The following is a 24,948-nucleotide window of genomic DNA, read 5'->3' on the forward strand; positions in this document are numbered from 1 at the left end:
CGAACAACACCTAGGCACACTTGTACGTGTGCATGGGTGGATGGGCGGGTGTTCATGAGTGTGGAATGTGCATCAGCAGCTGAGCTAAGGGTCACTGGCAAAGGAAGACTACAGCACATCCAGTCACACATTCGCTCCATGTGACCCGCTGTCTGTACGAGTCTGAGAGACATGAGAGAGTGCTTTGGGGTAGAAGCCAGACACACAGCGAGGTGTGTGAGAGTGCAGCAGCATAATTATTTCATGAGACCTGTTGTGAGTGCTCTGCACCTCAAGGCAACAGGCCTTATGGAGATGTAGCCACCGGGGTGAAAATGATACGATTCAGGTTACCATAAGGCAGACAGACATCGAGAGGACAACCTAAATATACACACATGAACAGATGGGTATGCATACACACTCGCTGTGTTTTCATGTTCATGCACGACTGCCGCTTTGTGCCCGATGCATCAAATCTCCAGCACCCATCTGCAGAAAGAGACGTCGCCTAACAAGCAAACAAGTATTTGTTCTGGCAGCAGTCACGTTTTTGCTGAATCACTCATGCTCCATCACACCAGACAGGGTTTTTATTTGGAAACGAGGGTGGGGTTGGGAGTCAATGACATCATTTCCTGTGACAAAGTGTCCATGGCGCCCAAGCAGGGGTGACAACAGTGAGGAGAGAAAGAGGGGTGATAAGTCACTCCTCTGTGCATTTAGAGGGACACACAGTGACAAACAGGCTGCCATCTTTGGCTCCTGTTACAGACAACAGGCTGATCCAGCCTTTCTTAGCACTGTTGATTATCGTTAGGGGTGACCTTCATTCATGCTGTGTGTGTTCTCTCTTTCACTCTCTCTCTGATGCATCCTATTTCATTTACAAAGACACACACACGTGTGTGCAAACACACACACTGTCTATGCTTTTTTTTTAACCAGAACGTTAATCTAATTGAATGGTTTTGCCCACAGGTCCCAGGGGACGACAGTCTCTCCCAGCATGCATTAGGTGCAACTGCCACTACCTTAAAAATGTCACGTACAACGAACCAGTACACAGCTCAACCAACTCAGACATTTTCAAATTTCAGTCGGGGCCATTTCATTCACTCTTTCCTATTTCTTCATTCATGACGCCGTCTCAGCCCCTCCTCTTGGCTCCTGTCCATTTATGTACTTTCCTGCTTCTTAAAATCTCAGAAGCACCTTGTTCCTGGAGTACATTACCCAATCAAATAAGTGCAATGCTCCTGCTCCTCTTTCACTTAAATCCAACATCCAACCACCTTACACCCCTTTCAACATGCTTATGTGCACCACTGGTCTGAGGCTGTTTTTCATGTTTTTGGCCCCTTAGCTCCAGCTGAGGGAGATCTTAATGCTGCAGCGCACCATATTATTCTTATTCTTATATTTACTCAACATCACAAATACTCTTGTGTGAATGGGGGTAAATTCCTGCACCCACATTCTTGTGGAAAGCCTTCCCAGGAAGTTCTTAGCAGCATATTAATGTGGTTTATATTTTGGTGTCCACCAACTTTACCACCTACTTCCGCATACTTTTGGCCATGTAATGCATATTTTTATCACTGACACATCCTTAGGCTAAGCTCATCATTCTTCAGGTAGACATTAACTCAGTTTTCGATACCACTGTGAGTATGTTTGGCCTAATACGCTGCAACCACCATGGTGCCTGTTATAGGCTCTGTGTTGCCGTGTTGCTACCTGCATTGACTGAAGACGAAATCCTTCCAACATCCTCAATAAGTTACCCAGCTTGGTGTGACAGACAGGTCATTTTTAGAGTGGCAGACCTGTCAGTTGGGAACTGACTATGCTTAATGTGCCACTGATTATCTCCTCTCACCACATGGTCCTTCAGTGTGCGTATGCATGCCCTCTCATGAGTGCTTTTATATAAATACCTACCAAGTTGGTCTTTCCACCTGTTTGTCAGCACAATACTTTCTGTTTATCCATCTTAGGTCAGACAGACATGATGCAGAGCTGATGAAAGGATGGAAACAGTCTGGATCAGCAGGTTATTTATGACTGTGCCTCTGGCCCAGAGTTCTTCCCTGATGCCAGTGCAAGAAATTTACTGTGTCTGCAGTGGCCTGAATGCTCATTGCATTATTAGAATACCCAATACAGTCCAGAAGGACATAGAAAGTGAGGGAGAAAAGTGCAAAAAGTGTGGATGGAGGGAGAAGGAGAGGAAAGAACAGGATGTACAAAGAACATTAATTCATTGGAGAGCATCAGCAAATGCATTGGATGAGAAGCAGACTAGAGACTGAATCGTATATAAAGTGCTGCGATAAGAGAAAATGAAAACAGCGGAGAATGAAAAATAAAGAATGGGATGCACACTTCAAAAGGAGTAGGGAAATGTAATACTGTACCTTTTGTTTCATTCAGAGCAATATTTCCTGGTGCAATGACTCAAACAGTGTTTTATTACATAAGGTCTGGTAGACCTGGGAGATCAGCAGCATACTAATCAGCCATTGATGGTGGAGAGGAGTGCCCATACAGCTCTTTAGATTCATGTCTCACGCATAATGCACCCAAACTACTGCTTTTCAGGATGTTTTTCAATTCATTTTATTTTTTCAATGTCAGACATACACCATTTGCTGCATATGAAATAACATCTGTTGCAGAGCAGCCTGGCCAATATGACGGCTCTTGCATTTTAAACATCTGCTACAGACCTGTGCAAGTATTTGGTGAAATTAGATCAAAATTGACAATACATTTTAATGTTTAATTCTAACATTTTAATCCATGGTAGTTGGAGAGCCAGTAGCAATGAAAGCAGAGAAGTATTTTCAGACCCAGTCCTTTTTTTCTAGGACAATGCCTGATGACAAGAATTTAAAATTCCTTTTTTACAGTGCTCTATAACAACATGAAAGAACACAATGTGTTCTTCCTTCTAGCATCACCAGTGTTCCAGCCATGGTCGCTCCACGCAACCATTTAGTAAGATAAAACAATGCTGAACCCGAAGATGAGAGCTGTAAGATGGTAAGGTAAATTATAAGTGTGTATACAACACACTCCTCACACTTGAACTTACCCCCTGGGAGGAGGACATGGGTAGAAGTCTTCTGAGAAATCTTCTCTGGAGACAAGCTGACCTCCTCTCTGACATCAGGTCACACTGTAAACTGTGAACAAATAGACCATTATGGACAGTGTTATACATCTAATATGGCCCACTTCACTAAAATGATTCACTCTAAACACAATTTTAATGACTTACATTTTAAAAAGTGCATTTTTCATACTCCTACATAAAATTTCAGAATGTAGGTAAGTGTTTATTTACTTAAACCTGCAATAACTGATTTTTGGGGGGCCACTTGGGGAGAACAGAAACACAGCATTTATGGTTACATAGCACCGCCTTTTGAATTGATGCACATTCAGCTGTTACGGAGCAACATTATCATTCAATTGGAGTCGTGTTTCTGGCCACCTGGCAAAAATGCTAAATGCTAAATGCTGCACTGTGTTCACCAGCTAGTCACTCACTGTGTCTGTCTGGTTGGTGCTGTGCAGATAGTTTACAGTGACTTTTCAGAGCTTTTTAGCTGACAACACTGTCTGCTATGGCTGACAACATTGCTTTAAGAGCAATGAGAATGGTTTGATTCAAAAAGCAGCGAAGTTTTAGGCTGGACAGCTGAACAATAAGCGGAAACTTGTTAAAAGCTTTGTAAAGCTGAGTGGAGCTGCAGATTAAGGTGATAATTCTCTGTAGCTTCATCACTACAAACGCCCCCTCTCACACCGTCACACTGTTTTCACATTGTCATTTGATTTTGGTATTACAAAAATATCAGAGTGGAAGTATTGCAAGATTTTGTGCAGTTTCCAAACATTGTCACAACATAAAGAAAATGTCTACATAATTTAAATCACCTCACCATGAATTAAACTTAAAGCAGAAACCATAGATGGGTCAGTTCTTTGTTTTTCTGGAAGTATATGTGTCATAACTCATACAGAAGCTTATCTGCCTACAGTGTGGTATGCAGCCATGGCACATGGCCATTATTTTGTTTTGATGGGAGAGCATTTCCTCAGAAGCCTCCCCAACTTAGTTCCCTCACCATGTCTAAATATGGTGTGTGGATAAACAAGTCATCTTTCTTTCTCATGAACAAACATTTTCGAGATAGTGGAAACTTCCTCTGAGAGCTCCACACAAAAGTCGGAAAGGCTCCCACAGATACAGATGAATTCATTGTAGTATGATTTTCTCTCTGGGCTCTTTGTGTGTGTGTGTTTATTTATGTAACTTACTTAACAAAGCAGTAACGTGGTGGATTTTTGCATCTTTAGGCAAGTGTGCTTGACCTACTAATACTGTAGGCTCAAACATGAATGGGACAAAAGTCAAACCTGCAGTTTCTTCTGTCTGCTGCACTTCCTGCTATATCTTGGGCTGCCACCTCCATCAATATTTCATCACGTCTATATTTCATGAGTCTTTGTCAACTGTTCTAAAACTATAAAAATGTACATGTGACTTTATCATGTGAGACTGTACTTCACATGTTATAAATGTGCATGCATGTGTGGTTTTAGGACATGATATACACATGCAGGGCTTTTGGACATTTCAAATGTGAATCATTTGGGTTCACATGCTTTCATGAAACTACAGATGATGGGGAAATACAGCAAAAAAAAAGAGAAGAAGATTGAGAAAGGAAGAGCTGGTGGGAGAAGGAGAAAAGAGGGAAATAGGATGAGAAGGCAAGTAGGCTGTTTGACAAAGACTGTTTGACTCCTGCCACGCAAGGGTGCAAAAGAAACAGCTGTGGTCAAAGGAATAAGGAAGCCATCTTGGTCAGCTGTGTGAGACGACACTTCAAAGCAACAGAATGAATTTTCCAAAGCTGTAAAAGCTCATTTAGTCAATTAATTATTCAAGTCCAGTGCTCACTGAGATGAGGTTATGGCTGTGCCCTGCACTGCAGCCCTGACTGCTGCTGAGTCAGGAGTCATCTCATGGCACAGCGTTTGCCCGAATGCATCACATGAATGATTCAAACTGAAATCATGAAACCTATTTGTGTGCACCGACTTGGCCACATTATTAGAGCCGAAGGACATGCTTTGGATGAGGTGGGAGAAGCTGCACAGGTGGCATGAAAACGGCTGTGTGGCTGCAGTCTCATAATGCCAGACGCCCGAGGGAGAGAACAATCACAACGTCATCATCACATGAACACAGCAGTTATATAAGCAGCTGTTGTTACACAGCATGACAATATTTCATAATTACCACCACTTACACAGACAAGCACACGACCCATGCACTTTGCTGATATGTGATTGGATACACACTCATGCCAAAAGTCAGTGTTGCTGTAAATTGAGTAGTTGGTGTTTAGATATTAAATGTATCTTACAAATAGTGAGATAAAATCCCGACAAGACATATGTGCCAAGCTGGAGTCCAGTCAAACTGTGCATGTCTTCATTTCCTGCTTCACCAGATTGGATGTTTTTATACTCTCTTTATCTCAATTCGGGGGAATTATGTGATTTTCCACTTCAAGCAAGCTGCTGAGTAGCTCTAACCAAAGAATTAAATTGCCGTCTCCCAGCAGGTTTTTATTGACTGGCCATATGGATTCACACTGACTGGCTGCTGAAATGCTGAATGCAGAGCCGCTACCAACTCTGAGGATGCCTTCAACACAAACACAAGTAAGCAAAGTTGAACTCAACTTCCTGTGACTTTGGGCCAACACTGCTCAGTCATCGCTGCCTTGTGTTTACATGAAGATTAGGCGGGATCATGTTCCTAATCTGACACAGAGCCCCCCCCCAATACACGACATATACAACATATAGTTTCTACATGAGCAGACAAAGCTTTAATGCAGCACCCTCAGCTAATTCTGCTTTCCAAATAAAAAACCTCCAGTATCAGACTTAACTTTCCATCAGTCAAGAACATATCATATTACTGTGCCATTATCAGCCATTTAGCTCCTTTAATGAAAGAGCTGTCTTTGTTAATGGACTCTAGAGACTGTGGCTTTATTCAGCTGCATGCCAGTTGGCTTATTATATCCTCTATAAGAATAACTTGTGCCATTACACAGAAAGCTGGCCTGATTGTTAGTATTTATTAACCAAGGTGCTTCACAAAATAAACAGAAGAGAAAGTGTCCGATTGAAATAAAACAAATTAGGAATGTTAGGTATGGGGATATACCGTATGCATGAGGATGCATGACCATATGTGATGTCAAGGTGAGTGGATGCTTTTTAATGATCAGATTCAATTTCTGGTTGATAATCTTTTAAAGAAAGACTTGCTCTTCATATTAAGCCTGTTAAAACAGCTGATTAGAGTAAAGATAAACCAACAGCTGCATTAACTCTGTCTGCAGTTAAATAGCTGCTAACTTTAGGTTACACTTCAAACATATCATCTTATCATTTGCTTTTTTCCGCTCTTTTATATTCTGCTTGGTGCCTCTGCTCAGCTCTCCTGCACTTCTTCCTGCTTTAAGCTCTAACCCCTCCCTTTCATAAACTGAAGGGGGCGTGGTTTCAGAATGTAATCGATTCAAGGACATGTCTGGAGCCATGTGTACAATGGCGATGGCTACAGCCCACTGCAGTGTGCTGCTTTATGAATGGGGACCAGCTGCAGCCCTTAGCAAATGAGATGCTCAGCTGACCTGATAGTCGGACATGTCGGGAGCACACAGGAACAGCTCTGCAGTCACACACTGCACATGCATCACAGTAGTATTTTATATTATCATAGCAGAAACTGCAGAGTCAAATCTGATTGATGTAATTTAGGATCGATGGGTCTGATTATGATATTTTGCAACAGATTTTCTTATTAATTGTTCAGATAATACAGTGGGAGAAATGAATGAAAAGATGTGGTATAGAGATGTGCGTGATTTTGATACTTAAGTACAGGCAGAGTATTTAGTTTCCATCACAAATGCCTTTATTAACCATTGTTTTAACAAAATAAAGGTTACATTAAAAACTAAACAGAAAAATTAAGTACAGCTGTACATGCAAGTGTGGTTAACATTCACTGCAAATGGAGGAAAAACATGGACAGCACACAGCACAGATGAACAGTCACATGACTGCAGATGCTACAACACAAAAGGGGTTGCATAGGATTTACAAAATCAAGAAACTCACTTATATCAACTCAGTGCCATACAATGGTTATAAATAAGACAGATGTAAGTTAGACTTTCCACAGTAAGAGAAAAGAGAAGGGCAAATGGAAAACACCTTGGTTAGTAGCTATTCACAGGAGAAGCTTTCAAACTGTACACATAGTGACCTGCAACCCTGCCTCTTTCCTTGTTCTCACTCAAAGTGCATTAGACCTGCTTTGACTGGGTGTGCTACAATCGTAAGTCGCTCATGATAAAAGTTATCAAACACCAAAGTGCATCTCACCGTGTCGACCTGGCCCAGATATGTGCCTTTGTTTGGTTTCATCCATCTACAATCACATTATTTCTTAGCAAACAAGCACTTGCATTCTTCCAGCTTTGCTTCATATCTCAAAGTAAACTCATTTCAATAAGGCAGTGCACACCCACAGCCGTGCATAAGGGGGTTTCCAATGTAATCATTTCATTCAGAAACACTGCTCACATGTTGGTATATATTTCATATTTCAGGGGAAATTCTGCAATACCTCACGGATAAAACATCGTTTTGAGACTGGCATTGCCAGTTTAACATGAAGCCTTATTTTAAATTATCTCGAAGTAAGGTTTGATTTTAAAATTTTATACAATGTGTGCTTTAGAATTCATTCAGTTTGGGCTTATATTTTATCTTTCAACTTCACAGGGTCATCAGACAACAAACCTTTACCATTCACCTCTCTCAATTCTGCTTTTAAAATGCTTCAGTATACACACAACATAGAACAGTAATAGGAAGACATTCAATATGAAACATTAACACAATTACATACACATCTATATATCAGTGAGTTCTGATGCAAAATGTTATGCGTACATTGAGGTGAAAATCTAAACAGAGCATTTTCTCTGTGGCAGGGATGCACCAATAGCATCAGCAAGTTAAACCAAAGAGTCACATGGAATGGAACTTGGAGAAAGCAACATATTCAGACAGTCATTTGTGTCCTGAACTGTACAGTGTTGACGAAACAGAGCAAATTCAAATGTTAAAATCTAAAAAACACAATCTGTGATAACAGTGACTGATTGGTATTGATGCATCTCTCTGTATCCACATCAGTTGCCTCAGCCTGGATAATTACTGCTTTCTGGTATTGCATTGCATGAACGCTTCAACAAAGTTTACACAGACCAAAGCAGACAATATGCCACTGATTCACCAGCACACAGCAAGCTCTGCCACAGCCAGGCCTTTTATATCCACAGTGTAATTAAATAAACAGGTGAGAAAAAAGCAGCTCTGTACATGATAAAGCTGAACGTGGTGAAAGTATTTATCATCTCAACTCTGACTTCAGCAAAACTTCTATTCTCACATCATGTAGAGCATTTCAGCTTCAAAACAAACCATTTCAGACGTAGACGCGAACATTACTGATGGATTCACAGTGGAGCTGCTCCAAAACCTAAGTGGTTACAGGAATAGTCTTTATCCACATCCTAACCTGATGGCCTCATTAAATGGAAAGCCTCTCTCTGAGGCCACAGTGATGTAAACAAAGGACAAAGTGATGCTCAGATCACAGTTGGAGCACAGGAATTAAAAGCACCCTGGCTGTTGTTCCTCCACTTACTGAACTGTAGGCTCAACTCTCTACATGCCCACAAACACTGTTTATATCAAACAACTAAAAAAAAAGCCTGATGGATATTTGCATTTCGGTAAACTTGTTTGCCTACGTCAATCACTGATCACAAATGATGGAGAGCAGGTTCAGAAGACCACTCCCCAGTGAATAAATAAAAAACATATAGATGTGACATGGGCGGTTGTCTGAAAAAGGCAGACTGGTTGTGTAACATCAATCAAGGCTTGTGGTATGGAAATTAAGTTGTCTGACAACAGTTTGCAACTTAAGGATGGAAATGTGAGTGTGTAATGTGGTTCATACCACTTAACTGTGGGGCACAAGGAGCAGCACTAATCTTGCACAGTGGTGACTTAAGATAGAAGCCGGTTAAACACAGTCGTCCGTGTAATAGCTACTTTGTTTGTAGACAACACTGCTCTGTGGAAAACGGAGGTACGCAGTGCAAACAAGAACATTAGAAATGAATATGCATTGTGTTTTTAATATTCAAATGTACAATAATACTTTTCTGTTTGTATCTGCTAGAAAATAATTACTGTGAAAATAACATCTGTCTTATAACGATCAGCCTGAAGAAGAAGAGTCTGAGGTAAACCTTGCAAACAGCTACAAGATGCATTGTCCACCAAGTTTGGGGGGTTCATTCAGGAAAAACCGTCCTATCAGAGAGTGTTGAAGCCCATTCTTCTGAAATATAGCCTTTTAGATTTGATGGATATGTGCATGCTGCTGGTAATTTGGGGACTTCCACTTTGAACTCAGGGAGGCCTCCTTGATTTTTGAGTTTGATGAAACATTTAATCTTTTTTACATTAATTCAGCAAAAAATGTACAATGGGTGTTAAGTAGGTTAAAAAAATATATATGTCTAGAAGGGCAGGTTTATGACTGAGGATGGTGTCCCTGGATTGGAAGCCAACAGGTATTTGGACACTAGCTAATTCCCAGAACCTGTAGGCCTTTTAAAATGTGAATTTATGATGATAACCATCTAATGCATTTAGTATACTCAATGAAGAAAATACTGTTCAACATTCAACGCACAACGTCCCACATCATGGCTTTTAATAAGGCATTTCTCAATGGCATGACGGTGGGAAATTATACGTTGAATTTTTTTTTGGAGGAAATGACCAGCAGCAATTTCTGTCAGTCATCTCAGTGTGTGTGTTGCCCCACCAGCCTGCAGGAGACCACCCCAAGAGTACGATACTAGGTTCGCTTGGCATCCACACCAGCTACAATGTGATGCTCTCTGCTTCCCATTAAGCCAGTAGGTTTGCACACGTTCAACGCAAACAGATCATTTAAACATCCCCATGCCACCAAATCCATTCACAGCATCTCCTGGAAGGAACAGCGATGCCTGAAGTCGGCATTGCCCGGCACGTTTTCTGTGGCACGTGTTCCTACATTACATAACGTGAACATGCCCTCCCAAAGGGCACCAAGCTGTACAGAGCCCTGACATCAAGGCAAATTATCTAACAGCATCCCGCACCGGGCACCTATCAAAGGCTTATACAGTAGTCTTCAACACTCATTCTGCTACCAAAATATTTGATCGTTGTGGGAAATTGTTTTCAGTGTCACAGCATGTGTGTGTTCTGACAATGGCAGAAAATAATAATCTTTAACAGGCTACAGTCTGAACTAAGGTACCCGGGGATCAGTTACGCGCAAGTTACGCACGCAGTGTGCCAGCGCAGACTGCACAGCTCAGATAAAGTGAATCCATCCATTCTCCCATTCCCGTGGCGGGGACATCTTGAACCGGTGACGCCGCACTTTGTAGTTGTTCCCGTTATTATTGTCCCAGAACTCTTGGCCGCCGACACAGTATTTAATTGCAAACTGCAGCGTGCCTCCGTTGTCGAGGTAGGTGGGCATGACGACCTTGAAGCGGAACTTATCGGTGACGCCGTCGCTTGAGCTAGGCACATAGGACGCCAAACTGTCCATAAATGTTATCCAGTTGTTTAGGGAATAACGCAGAGAGACGCTTTTTTCGAAAGCCAGATTCAACACGCGCACAAACCCGGAGAGGCTGAACTCGTCCGTCTCCACGCTCTCCAGCAGGACTTTCACCTCCCTCACTTTCTCCTCAAAGCCGGGTAGTGTGCCGGGGTTGGTGAACTGCAACTCCATGAACACAGACTGCGCGGGGGGGCGGGGGAATTTTGTTTCCAAATGATTAAGGTGGAGGGGTCCCTTGGGTAGTTTTGCCAGTATGCGCTCCGGCACCTCTGGCTCTTCTGTATCGTCAAAGTGCTTCACTGAAGTGAGCTCCAGGCCCAGGGAGTCGGCGAACCGGACCTTCTTCTGACTGGTCGGACTTCTGCTGCGGGAGATCTCTAACTTTGCTCTCTCTGTGGGTGTGGGCAACGACTTGCACCTCCGACGCAGATTTGGACTCTGTGGAGGCTTGAGGAAGATCTCTCTGCCCCGCGGTCTCTCGTCCACCACTGGGCTCTCGATGGGCTCGCAAGTGCCGTTCATCCTGTCCAATTCTTCCCCATCTTCAAGCCGAGGGTTCGCCGCAGCCAGGCTTCCGAACAGTCCGGCAATGCAGCTGTAGTTCCTCGGCAGGCAGTTCTTCGGGGGCAGCATGACCAGGACAGTATGCGAAGACTCCTCTTCCATAAAACGCAGCAGATCCTGCAGCACAGAGCCGAAGTGGTCGCGGTGGAAAAGACCGGCGTGTCAAGAGATGGAGCCGTCAGGTGTCAGCGTTCCCCCTCGCGGATAGGTGCTCCAGCTGCGTCAGACGCTGACACTGCGCAGCTCTGGACCAATAAGCCAGGCTGTGGTTGTGCACCAGCAAAGTGCGAGTTTGCTCTGCAGATGGGTCTCTTTACGTCCCGACGTGTGAAGAATAAGTCCCGTTGGCAGCTCACTGCAAAAAGGATAAAAAGAGAGCACTTCGCTCTTCGCAGCGACCACCACTCGCCGACATTTTCATGCGTTTCGTGTGAACGAACATTGTCCCCCGACGTCTTATATAAACCTGGGGGGGCAGAGTTTGACGTCTACAGGAGCTCTACGTGCAGAACTGAACGTAGCAACTAACCAAAATGGTTTCCTCCTACTGAAGTGAAAAACCGGTTAACTTCCCCGTTTTCACACTGTGGCAGTATCATAGTTAATGACCCACAGAAAAAAAAAACAAAAAAACACTTTAAACATATTTTGTATGAATTTGGTTTTCCGATAAAGCCCTGACTGATGAGACAGTAGACAGGGTTAATCACACTGACAGTTATCATAAATCTCAGTCCTATTGCATTGTACTCTATTCTATTGCTGTGCGCCTCGCTGGATTACAGGGGTGGGGGGCGTCTTATTGCATAACAGAGATGTAATAGTTCATCTGGAGCACAGCGGACTGTAGCGGCGGCGCGGTAACCCCGCCCCTTTCCTCTACGTCACGGCTTCTCGTGTGGCCTCTACGGGTTGCTATGACGACGGCGTTGCAGCTCGCCTGTGAAGGCATTCACCGCTTCAACACTTGACTTCTGTTAGGGGAAACTGTGTCGACCACAGAGATAAAACCTATCCACGGCTGGTGCTTTCTGGCCTGCAGTCAGAGATACAGACCCGTTTAAAATGCGGCACGGATTCAGACTGAGTCCTTTCGGTGAGTGAGGTCCGGACCAGTTTGTTTTCAAGCTCTCTACCATGCTTGAAAACAAAACGTTTGTCTGACCCGACTTTAAGGAATCAGCAATGTAGCTGCCTCTTATTTGATACACTCATTTTTTTGTAAACCCTTTTCTAGAAGTCACCATGAGTGCATGAGCTGACTACACGATGGCGACCTCAGAAGAAGTGGATCACACAGCTGTGGACGGATCAGACAAGGAGCTCCCAGCACAGGAGGATGCAGGGGGGGAGCAGCCTTACAGCACTCCAGATAGGAGACACGTTGATGCCCTTTTGGATATTAGTGAGGAGGACTTCTTGAAAGACCTGGAGCCATATGAGTATCATTGTTACTCTGGTTGGGAAGAAGCTGTAAGTGAATGAATATCTTCCCTATTGCCTGCCTTTATCTGATGGTGTTCAATGTTACCTTTAAGTAGGTTGTATCAATTGCACATGTTGATTCTAAGTAGGTTAAGTGTCCTCTGTCACAGTTTGGAGTCTGTGGTAAAATGATTTAATCTACATTTTAAGTGAAATATCGACTGTATGATTTTATTTCTGATTAACTACACTACCACCAGCTCTCATCTATATGGTATTTTGTGTGATATTGGTACTAATATTAGCTTACTTTCATTTTAAATTTGATTTGGCACGATAATTCTTTTAATGTGTTTTTACATTAAACACATAAAAACTGTTGTTTTCATGTTTATTGTTGTACTTAATTTTAAAACAGGTCCAAGGTTGGGCCAGAGTTGCTCCCCTGAGCTGCATCCTTTTGACTCAGAAGAGATACAGGAAACCAAAGCATAAGGAGGCTGACACTCCGGCCCCCTTGTCTGTTGACCCAACGATGCCAGCCAGCGTACCAGAGCACCGCTGTGAGTCTCATGTGCCGAACAGCTTTAAGAAATCCATGCCGTTAAACCAGCACACAGGATATTGGAGAATAGCTGCTGTGGCTGCTCTGCAGACAGATGCCTCAGAATTGCCTGTCCACAATGCAATGCAGAAAAACTCGTCAAATCTCTTACTGGAGGAAAAACTAGAGGAGGAAGGGATGCTCAGAAAGACTCCTTTGCAGAACAGGCCCACCAAGCCTCCGAAACACAGCCATAGGTCCAATAATACAGTGGTTCCCATTAAAAACTTTTCATTCTTACCACCAATTAAATCGCCACACCTGAACCCTCAGAGAGTCAGTGGCAAGAAGGCACCAGAGGGAGACACCACAGAGGAAAACTGTTTTATGTTTGATAAGAAGAACGGGGCGAGAGGAACAAGAGTGGACCCTGTTGCTAACCCTGATATTCCCACTTACTCTGCATGCCTGACCTCTAAGCACCAAACATGTCAGCATTACCCCCATTTTTTCTCTGCTATAAGTGTGTCTATCCCAAAACGTGACACAGCACACCGCACTAGTTTCACTATGGGCAAGAGCCTCACTCAGGCAGCAGGTGCACAAGCCCGAATGCGCCCCAGCAAGAACATGTGTGCTGTCAAGTTGTATAAGGGCTGTGAAATAAATGTTTGACATGACTGATGATATGCAGTAAATTCAAACTCTTAGGTTCAACCAGGTAACCTAAGATCTTATTTTGTGTCATGCAAATATTTCCATCAAAATAGTTTGTTGGAAGAATAAATTCAGTGTATGAGAGTCACTCAAAGGTTATTCATTTGATTTAGTGTTTAGTGTCAGTTCAGTCTGCCATTATATTTCAGACAACACTAACCCTGCAAGAGATTTTTCAGCTGTTGTAATTACCTAGCAATGGTGCATCTACCTCATAAACCTGCCTCGCATGTTCTAGTATTCTAACTTAAACCACAAGCTATAGCTGCTAGAACGTAAGTGTTGCACTGTATCCTGTGACTTCACGTGATGACGTTAAGTGTTGCCAAACTATTGCATCTGCTCTGTCAAATTTAAACATATACAACTTTCATCTTATATGAGTCAGTAGGTGATTTGGGGTGATTGTGGATGGGTTCTGGGTACAGTGGTTATCAGTGCCATGTCATGTGGGTCTCCAAAGGTCAGCTAATTACTGTAACATTATTTACAACTAGGAGGATCTTGTTACCATGCTTTATTACTACCTCTTTGTTTAGCCGCCCTCTGAAACAAAAATAACCAGCTTAGTGGGAATGTTCTACAAACAAAAGAGCTGCAGTGATGACCTAATTAGACAAATTTCTTACCTACATATGCATGTAAAATAAAAGGGTTATTTAAAACCAACTTGTAAAGAGTTCCCACATCCAGCAAAAGCCAGATATCAGTATGTCCGATTTAACAGCATTTAAGTGAAAAGAAGAACTATTTTTGCACTTATATGTATTGGTTGAGTGCAATGTTTTATATTACTACCATTGTTCTTTAAGTGACAAGGACCACAATATACACTTTCCAGCAGTTTATTAAGAGCATCTGTAGTGTAGCTTCAACAATTAATCAAGGCAACCATCAGATCTACACATATAGGCAACAGTAACTCAAATTTTGCTAAAACAAATATTTTGTGCTGGGAAAATATCTACATGCACTCCCAACAGAGAGGAAATAAAGCACTGTAACTGACACTTGAGACTGACAAGACTTCTACACATAATTGTCTTTAAAGCAAGGCATTTCCCTGTACTACTAAACCAGCAGGGAGCAGCTATGCTGTATCTGAATTCAATACCCATAAACTAGAAGTACTAATCTCAATACAAGAAATGCTGACATTTAATATGAGTGTCAAAATCATTACTAACCGAGGGAAATTATCCTTAAACTGTTTGAGTGTGATGCAAAAAAATAGAACATGTAGTCCTTGGGCACAGTGTCATGTTCTGTACATTCTTCAGTTTCTGCAAACATCTCCAAACCGGAACAGCATTAACCATCCGTCCGTAAAAATAGTGCGATGGTGTCAAATAAATTCTCTTCGAAAAATGCTGCATAGCATTATTTTCATGTGACAGAACATAAATCTTTCCATAGGAGCTATGGACAACGAGCAGGACCATTCCAACAGTTCATGCAACCATGATGGAGACATAAATACACGATGGATTAAACATGCAAAGCAAAGACCGAAAGGATTCTGACTATTTTTTAGTGTTCATTTTCCGAAACATATGCTAATGGAATTCTGTTAATGTTAATAATTATAAAGCAGCAAATTGTCTGTTACAGAACTAAAGCTTATACTTGGTTTAAGGCACCAATGTAACAAAATTAATAAATTAATCAAGGCTTATAGCTCTAGGTTCCTTAGTAGAGCATAGTCTGCATGTGGTGCCTCTGCTTAATGAGGTAACTCAGTGCAACAGTAGAATGGAAAACATAATTAAAAGTTTAGTTGCTTAGAAGAGAAAAATAAAATTAATTAAAATGTTGTGTCTGATTGTTAATGGTGGAAAATCCGATGATTTTAACAGAAGATATTCAACAGGACTCCTTTCAGTCAGAATCAGGTGGTGAATACATACAACAACTCTATGCTAAACCCTGCTCTAATCCACTACGTGTTTCTGTACAGTAACATTACTGGATCACCCGAGCACTGAGTACTGCTACTGTATACACTTACACCCAGCTAATGAATAAGTCAAAGACAATGACAGCCTAATCTGTTTACTGACTTGAACTGACTGCTTAGATAGAGAGGCCTAGATGCAAACAAGTGTTTTCACAACATCATACCTCACTAACACATTTCAATGGAAGGTGCGCAACAACTGACAAGACATAAACATTTCATTATTATTGTGCCACATCTGTATGGGTAACTGTATGCTTCAGAGATGCATCTTAACAGTGTTGAGCGATGCCTTGTTCACTGTTGAAGGCTTTGTGGGGTTTTATCTTGGAAAACATAAAGCCGATCGTTCTCACTGGTCAAGTTTTCCACTGGCTGCAAAGCTTGCAAGATGTAATTCAGGGTTTATATTCCTGCTGCCGCTGACAAGGCAACATGAGCAGAGGCAGCCGTCAAATGCACAAGCTGAGAAGAGATATTTTATGCTTCTGTGCTGCCGACCGAGCGAAGGCTTCGTGCACATTTACGAACATGCGTAAACTAAACACGCAGTGCTGTTTGCTGTGCAGCTGAGATGAAGCTGTTCATGCTGTTTATGCACGTCTGAAAGCTGGCATACAGAGTGACAATTTTATAAGCCTTTTCTTGACAGTCACGCACAGCTGAAGATGTCATCCCTTTTAAGCGCAAATCTAAAATTGATGAAATGTTGAGTTATTTTTTAAACTGCTAGTAAGACCAAACAGCGAAAACCAGTCATGGTGGTTATACACTGAAATATAGAAGTAAACTGCCATTTCAGAAAAGACACGTACAATATGTTACTTTATGTGCAAATAAATATGTAAACTGTCACAGGAGCTGATATTTCATGCCCGTTGAGCTAATAAAGTGCAGCGGAGCTGTCAGGAGATATACCTGGAAAGGCTCTGGACATGGTGTCTCCAGTGGAATGTTCAAAGACATTTTCGCAGACTTCTTACTGCTAAGACTGTGGTCCGCTGGAGGACAGTGTAGACTGATTCCTCTCACAGCAAGAGGCAGACATGAGAAACCTGTACTGCAAAAAGCTTAGGCAGCTTCACTAAGACGGCTTCAGCTGTTGGGTTTCTCAGGGTGCTGAAAGAGAGCACAAAGCTCCTCACATGTCTGGGTTTCCACAGAGCTGAAATGGGACTCCATATTCCACGCCAGGTCGGCTGACAAGAAGTCATCCATGACAGTTTGTGTTTCGTTGCTCGTCAGGAAGAGATGTCCGAGGCCTTCTGCCTGGCTGGTCACGGTCTGCGTCTCTGTGCTGTTCAGCAGCCTTGCATGCTCGCCCTGACTGACAGGGGCCTGAGCAGAGAGGCCTGTGGCAAATGAAGGGAGATCTGTCTGTGTTTCTGTATCTGACGACTCGGTGCTCATGGAAAAGCTGGAGTGTCGCAGGATGCTGCTCAGGGGCATGTGGCTTCCGGCGCTCAGCAGGAAATTGAGGTCAGTCTGGGTTTGAGTATCGAATAGCTCCAGATCACTGGCTTGGGTTCGACTTGCTCCCTCGCTTTGGTCCAGTTCATCCATCAGCAGGAAGTCTGTCTGGGTCTGGATGTCCAGAGACTCCAGCGGCGTGTCACCACCCAGTCCTCCCAGCTCACTCTCCTCTGTCTGCGTCTGAATGTGCACAGCATTGAGAAACTCTTCAAAGTCAAAGTCAATGCCATTGTGCTGCTCCTGAACAGAGCCCAGACCTGACCCACAGCCTGTAGAGGCCTCAGTGAGCACCTGGTGGCCTGACATGCTGTCAGACAGAATGTTTTCTAGGTCACTTAGCAAAGTCATTGTTTGGGTCTGGTTGTCTGCCATGTTGTTTGAGTTGAGCTCATCTGTCTGCACTCCAAAACACAGACCACTCGCTGACTTTGAGTCCTCATATAGACTGCTTCCTGCAGAAGTGAGGGTGTCATCTATGTCCACAACTGTCTGGGTGGAGACACTGAGGGAGTCACTGCCAAATAGGTCAGAACACATCATAGCCTGGTCCTGAGCCTTCTCCTCAGATTGTGGCAAGGCAAAGTGTGTCTGGGTCTGCCTGGTTTTGTATGGGGGCACAGATGAGGAGGAGCAGGGAATTTGGCTCATGCACTGGCTGTCTGTCTGAGCTCCAATAGAGGATGTGGCTTTGGCCCGGGAGGAGAATGTCTGTGTTTCAACACTGACTGGCAGGAGGACTTGGGCACTCACGCTGATGTCTGTTTGGGAGCAGGACGACACTGAGGACTCACCCACAGGGCACAAGCCTATTCCCTCCGCAACCCCGACTCCTGTAGGTATTTTTGACAAGTACGATTTGTCCGTCTGAATGGTGGTGGAAGTGCTTCTTCCCCGTTGTCCTGCCAGGCTGGCTGAATCTTCTGTGTTTCCAGGATCCGGGCTGACCTGCACTCCCGTGCTGATGGGCCCCTGGCTGGAGCGGGAAGTGGGCATGCTATCCTTGAAAACCATACTCTTAGCATCAAGTTGGGGCACCACAGCTCCCGTGGCTTGTGGCAGGAGGTGAAGGGTGCTGACAGAGCCTTGGCTGTCCACTGCCAGCACTACAGACCTCAGAGCTCCACTCTCTGTAGATGGAAGGAGGACTGGCAGGTGGGCTAACTGCATCACAGGAACACTAACCAAAGCCATCTTGGGCTTTGGTAGGAGCAACTTCTGGAGGTTCTTACGAGGGTTGGAGTTCTGATTCACTGAGTCTGGGATATGAACAGTTGTATCAGAAGAGAAAGTAGTCTCTGTCTGCTCTTTACTAACAGACATGATCTGACAGGTCAACTCACTGGTCTTGACCTTTTCAGAACCACTTAACAGTTTCTCCATCTTTCGCTTTTTGACTGGCGGAATTCTGTAAAGAAACAAAACAGACACAGAGAAAGCCAGTCAAAATGATTTTTAGTCAAATCTAAAGCACAAGTTTCAGTATCAAATCATTCAATATCACGCAGTTTCGTGCATGTACATGCCTGTGTTCTGTAGGAATCTCATGGCCTGTCCTGTAGATATGTGAAAGCAGTGCAGCCCTACTAGCATAGGGGCAGCCACATGTACAGTGGTAGGTCTTCCCACAGTCTTCTATGTGCCTCTTTAGGTCCCACTCTGTGCTGTAGCCATTGTTGCACTTGAAGCACTTGTGTTTCTTCTCTGCATGCATCTTCATGAAGTGCTAAAATGAAACAGATCAGAGAGCATGTCGCATACAATTGCTTTAAACTTTTGTTAACCTATGGTCATTACCAACGTAAAGAATGTAGAGCTTTTAAATTACAAAATTAGAAACTTCAGCATGGAAAAAAAGAGCCAAAAGCAAAGTGAGAGGAATCATTTTTATCTTGTGATCCAGAAACAATTACAGTCCAATGTATTATTTAGACAAAATTGGGAAACGAGGACAGTTCTGCTCAGTGTTTTGCAGTCCTTGATGCTACAAGGGTCAGATTAGAGTCTTCTGAAATTAGTTTTCATTTCCTATAGACTCCCCTTTATTTTTCATAATTCCGTGATTTCTGTTTTAATTTGTCTGAATTCGGTGTTCATGGCTTTTTTTTACATTTTCACATCGGTCTAACCATGTGGTGGATGGATACAGTTTCAACAATTCAAAAAGAAAATATTTCAAATTGAATGAATATTAATGAATTTCAGGTTATGCAACATTGCACACCTGGTAAGCGCGTTGGATGGAGGCTACATTCTGGCAACATTCCTCCTTGTTTTCAAGTCTTGACCAGAAACGGGCGTAGCCTTTTCATTTCTTCCACAACAATATCTGACTCAGCGCATACAGACGCAAAGTCTCCCTGTAATATTTTAAGTTATGTACAGTTTAAGTTTTTAGGCAACTGTTCTGTTTGATCAGTCAAGTCAAGTCAAGTACATTAACCACTTCTTGAAATGAAGGCTGGTCTGTATAACTTTAAACTCACTTCATCAAATATGATATATTTTTTGAGTTTAACATTTTTTTTTTTTACATTCAAAGGCTGTGAAGTTCTGTCAAAAGCTCAGAGCCCGGTTGCAGAGGATGTTGTAAAGGAAAACCCTTTGATCTCTAAGTGTTACTTAAGCATTCCCTTATGTGTTTTAGTCCTTAGTAGTAGCATTTTCCTCAGAAAAAGAATTTAAAGGACCCATACCAGTCTTCAAACAATTTGTGAACATGAGACTGGCTGAATATATGGTGACTGAAGGGGAGGAGAAGAAACCAAGACGCATTTTTTCGGGACAGGGAAAACCCACTGGACACTATGAGCCATGGGCAATTTGTTAGTGAGCACAGGTTTGATGTAGCTGGTTAGCTAGCCAAATGTTAACAGAACTCTGTCTCATACATCAACGTTAGCTTTAGTTTTACTAAATCTCACTAGTTTTGTTAACTCTTGTTACCTTAGGCTAGCTAAGGCTACCTCCTTTATTGCTGTCAGAGTAACATGTTCATATTACTTCATCTACAGGTCATTTCACTGCAAGATTTCTTGCATCGATTTTGTCAGTTCCTTCTTCCACATCTTCTGCTAGTGCGTATATGTTATGACTAGGTTAAATTTACTTTGGATTATGTGTTTGCATGTTCCATATGATTTAAGGAGAACAACATTCTCGTCTCCTGTCCAGTTTGGCTTTCTTTTTATATACTCTTAGTTGTCCATTTTGGAGACACTAGCTAACACTGACAATAATGCTGTCAAATACTGTTGAAGGATGATGATGTGAGTGAAGCATAACCATGGCAACACAAGTGTACATGTGCTGTATTATGACAGTAACTACTGTGAAGGCCTTAGTCTAAACACTTAGGGAAGAAGACAACTTAAAAGGCTGTTGCTCATAAATTAACCCCTCAGGGAAATATTTTGTATAAGGGACAAACTTAGGTTAGCTTATGTAGCCAGACACTGAAGCTTTGTAGGAGGGAACAAAGATTTAAGGCTTTTATTAAGTGCACCAATGAATCATGGAAACAGTATTTAGTACTGACCAATAAGTGGCTGCAGAAATTTTGTATCTGGGTACAGATAAACTAAGGATTGCATCATTGCTGTAATATGGATTTTTGTGACACATTTGGTGATGAATAAGACATGAAGATCTATTCCATAGAAATGAGATCACATAATTTTACTACATTGTTTGAATGGATAGGATTACAGGTCATTGTAGGAAAGGCTTACTTGTTTAACCAGGGAGAACTGGGAGAAGGGTCTGTTTGGCCCTCTGGGACAACCCTCAATGGGACAGCAGTAAAGCTTGTGAGAGCCTTTCATGTCCTTTCTGACCGTGGGATTGACCATACCATCCTGAGGGGTGACAATGCCGACAAAAGACAAAGAGAGAGGACACAGGAGAAAGACATTTGAATTTTAGGTGTTTATAACATACCTTTACTCAGCATGGCTTACAATGAGTGTTAAAGAATACCATAAATTCCTAAATCACCACAAATACAATTCATTTCAAGAGATCGAGCAAAGTTTTAAGTTAGCGGTCCAACAGGTTTAGCTTGTGACTGACAATCAGTGTTAGCTGACAGACTGCAGTTTTATTTGACATACAACATTTCTTATAATAACTGCTCTAAAAGGCATTAACTGTCAACTGCAATTAAAAATACAAAAGAAATTTCAATAAAAAATGCAAAATGAAAAAAAATTAAAAATACTAATTCTTTATTCATATTTCAAATGCAAAAGCAATGGTTGCACACTGTCTTGCTCTCCTTAGTCCGTGTAGGTAATTATGATGTGATTATAAATATAGCCTTGTGCAAGACGTCATGTTTCTGTATTAGCAGTACACTCGACATTACTAAAAAAGACATTAATGAGCCTGACAGTACACTGGATTTAAAAGCTTTCTGTACCACTGGTCCTCTTTTAGTCCCATGGCAGACTTCAATCAACTGCTAACACATTCTATAGTAAAAGTCAATGAATAGCACATGTATCACAGAAACCAGCAAGTACAATGAATGTACCCTGCATGGTGAAAACAGGCAAAACCATCACGCTCCATAACAGTCATTAATACTGCAGCCTTCCAGTGGTCAAGGTCACCTCCATCTGATGTCAACACTGGAGGGAGCAGAACAGTTAAAGCTGACAAACACCCTCCAGCTAATCATAAGGAGTTATCATAACAACACATTTTGCTAACAGTGAATGTTGGGAGCTGGCTCCAGCTACATCATCTAGCCGTAGGCTAAAGTCTGAGTCATGTCAAGACATTACTTGTCATCAGTCAGCAGCTGGCTGTGGCCAGATTCACTGCCTTTTCCACACCAGAGTCAGTCCACAGCCTTTTAAATAGCAATTGTTCTGGGAGACTGTACAATATAGCAATACGTCAGAGTAAGAGTTTAATTCTGCTCCTCCTTGCTGCTGTGGTAAGTGGTATGGATAGGAAGACAGTTAAAAGCCTAGCCAAAATAGTCACATTAGACGTGTTAAAGGCTGAGTGAAGTTGAAATGAAATGCATCTCTCTTTATAACCAGTAAGAAACAGAGTGATCAACAAATACATTACTGCTGCGCAACGATGCAGGAGAGCTATAGTGGTGTGAAAGTGGACATAAGATAAACATATATAGTGTAACAAATGATGTCTCATTCCTGCAGTCAGACTCCATGAATAATGCAAACTAAGCTTAGAGTGAGCCAGTCTAGCTTTTAAGAACTTTGTCATCATGTCAACCAGAAAATCCTCACCAGTGCTAACAGAGGTTTCACATAACTTTAAAGCGGGCATCTCATACTGATTCCATAAAGGGCCGTGTGGCTGCAGGTTTTCGTTCCAACCAAGGAGGAGCACACCAGGCTGGAATCAATTAATCAGCTGATCTCAGTCTTCAGCTGATAACTAAGTGATACCTTGATGTTGATTAGTTGGCCTGGTGTGCTCCTCCTAGGTTGGAACAAAAACCTGCAGCCACACGAACCTTTATGGAATCAGTTTGAGATGCCTGCTTTAAAGGCACAATCCATGATGCAAGTGTGGCTGCACGATGAAAAATCAAAACACAGGATTTGAATCTGCTGTTACTCAAAGTAGCTGATTAAAAGTGAACAACAACTAAATACAAACTTCCAACATTTCCTTTAGCTCTTAAAGGTCTGTTTACACTAGTAATGTTTAGGCATTGAGGTAAAAGACTAATTATCAAACTTTGTAGCCCAAATTTATATGGTAGAACCACTGACTGGGCCTTTAAACACTCTTCTAGCTGGGCCATGGGGGACATGGACTACCTCTTAGAGCTCATTCAAATTCTCACATTCACCTATTCTAGACAAAGAGCTTAGTCTCCTGCAGGACAAAAGGCAGCCTTTCCCAGTATAGAACTTCTTTCATGGAGGGGAAACAGTGAATTATTGCCTCCCAGTGCAGAGACAACATAAGAGCCAGAGTCAAAATACTTTGTTAAGCTCTGGACCGAAGTCTATTAGTAAATTTATCACTGATAGCTGTCAACTGTTAAATCAATCGCCAACTATTCTGATAAACAATTCATCGGTTTGAGTGTTTTTAACAAAAACCCCTCTAAAGTCTCCTATTCCAGTCTTATAAAGGTAAACATTACAAGATATTTGAGGATGTCATCTTGAGCTTTGATTGACTTTTTATTTTTATTTATATATATATATATATATATATATATATATATATATATATATTACCATTTTCTGACATTTTATAGACCAAACAACAAGTTGATTGATTGAGAAAGTAACTGACGGGTTAATGAAAATAGGTAGTTGCAGCCTTGTTTTAGTGCACATGCTATGGTTGCCCCCACTTTGCTGACTGCTGAGCATTGGAAGTCGACTGTGCAGCAGACTCAGCCAAAAGTGGTCGCAAAGGTGAAGCGACCTTTACCATAACGTCACAATGATACACAGATGTCTCCCTTAAACTACTACGGTCAGAATGAGATGCTCCGAAAAAACTACGGACAGTCCACCAGGCGAAACCTAAGGGTGTAGCTTGATATGTATCGTAAAATGCAGTAACCATCATCACGTGCGATCCAATCATTAATTGATGACATAGTAACGCTAGCTAGTTCGAGTGTAGCTAGCTCGCTAACGGCAAACTAAACAGTTACCAGCTAAATGTTACGGAGCTTCGCTGACATAAAAACTACGTGAACTTTTACCTAACACTCAGTCTAACGTCGTGGTTGCTGAGCATCACTGCTGTGTGTTAGCTAAAACGAATTTGTTATGGATGACTTGCGTTTTCCAGTTTTATGACAGTGCTCTCACGACCCTGGGTTAGCCGAGTTAGCATTGCATTTACGCACACCCTTGAACCGTATGAAAATTAAGCAGGTTTTGAAAGCCTTTACCTTTATTCTGTGTGACTTAACAAGATGCATGTTCAATGCAGGTGTGTTGGGCAGAATCTTGCCACATCCTTCCACGGTGCAGAGGATGTTCGTCCTCACTTCTTTGGTTAGCTCCGTTATGGTGGGTTTTATTATTTCCCGTAACTGCGACAAAGACTCTTCGTGACATTTCGGACCGTCGTTTACAGCGTTATCTCTGTTATTCGTCTTGCCCGTTGCAGAGGAAGCCATGTTTCTGTGTTGACAGTCCATTCTGTGTTTGGCAGGGAGCCCCACAGCAGCATTGAATGAAGAGTGACATACCGTCCCTCAGCTTTGACTGAAAGGCTGCTTCGCTACCTTCCACCAAAAGGACGTTTGGGACAGTTTAGCAACGTCACATCCGGTATACGCATACTACTTTCGTTTTGCAAAATTAAGGTTTACAATCAGACTTTAGTTGTCCAATGTGGCTGATTTTCGAGTGAGACTGTATTTAGATATTCAATATTTCCTTTTACTCAATGTTGGTTGATACAATATTATTTCATCTCCCATAGAAATTTGAAGCATTTATTGTGCAAACCATA

General features: G+C 42.3%; 3 protein-coding genes across 4 annotated transcripts; 1 reads left to right on the plus strand and 2 right to left on the minus strand.

Annotated features, from left to right (window-relative positions):
• Nucleotides 1–6,985: 6,985 nt before the first annotated feature.
• On the minus strand, nucleotides 6,986–11,843 carry LOC121605112 (protein phosphatase 1 regulatory subunit 3E). The gene has a single exon (XM_041934894.1). The coding sequence runs from the start codon at nucleotides 11,462–11,464 to the stop codon at nucleotides 10,541–10,543; it is 924 nt and encodes a 307-aa protein (XP_041790828.1). The 5' UTR covers nucleotides 11,465–11,843; the 3' UTR covers nucleotides 6,986–10,540.
• si:ch73-103b9.2 (uncharacterized protein LOC100150067 homolog) lies at nucleotides 10,616–15,401 on the plus strand. Of its 2 annotated transcripts, none has more exons than XM_041934882.1 (3): nucleotides 10,616–10,699; nucleotides 12,600–12,835; nucleotides 13,206–15,401. In XM_041934882.1, the coding sequence occupies exons 2-3, from the start codon at nucleotides 12,632–12,634 to the stop codon at nucleotides 14,004–14,006; spliced, it is 1,005 nt and encodes a 334-aa protein (XP_041790816.1). In that variant the 5' UTR covers nucleotides 10,616–10,699; nucleotides 12,600–12,631; the 3' UTR covers nucleotides 14,007–15,401. The 2 variants fall into 2 exon arrangements, with proteins under 2 accessions (XP_041790816.1, XP_041790807.1); XM_041934873.1 differs by lacking the exon at nucleotides 10,616–10,699 and adding an exon at nucleotides 11,987–12,458.
• atmin (ATM interactor) lies at nucleotides 14,892–24,673 on the minus strand. The gene is made up of 4 exons (XM_041934860.1): nucleotides 24,380–24,673; nucleotides 21,207–21,332; nucleotides 19,002–19,201; nucleotides 14,892–18,883 (listed from the first exon to the last, which is right to left on the minus strand). The coding sequence occupies exons 1-4, from the start codon at nucleotides 24,629–24,631 to the stop codon at nucleotides 17,101–17,103; spliced, it is 2,361 nt and encodes a 786-aa protein (XP_041790794.1). The 5' UTR covers nucleotides 24,632–24,673; the 3' UTR covers nucleotides 14,892–17,100.
• Between the last annotated feature and the right edge of the window lie 275 nt (nucleotides 24,674–24,948).

This window comes from Chelmon rostratus, chromosome 1 (assembly GCF_017976325.1).
Source record: "Chelmon rostratus isolate fCheRos1 chromosome 1, fCheRos1.pri, whole genome shotgun sequence".
Classification (NCBI taxonomy): Eukaryota; Metazoa; Chordata; class Actinopteri; order Chaetodontiformes; family Chaetodontidae; genus Chelmon; species Chelmon rostratus.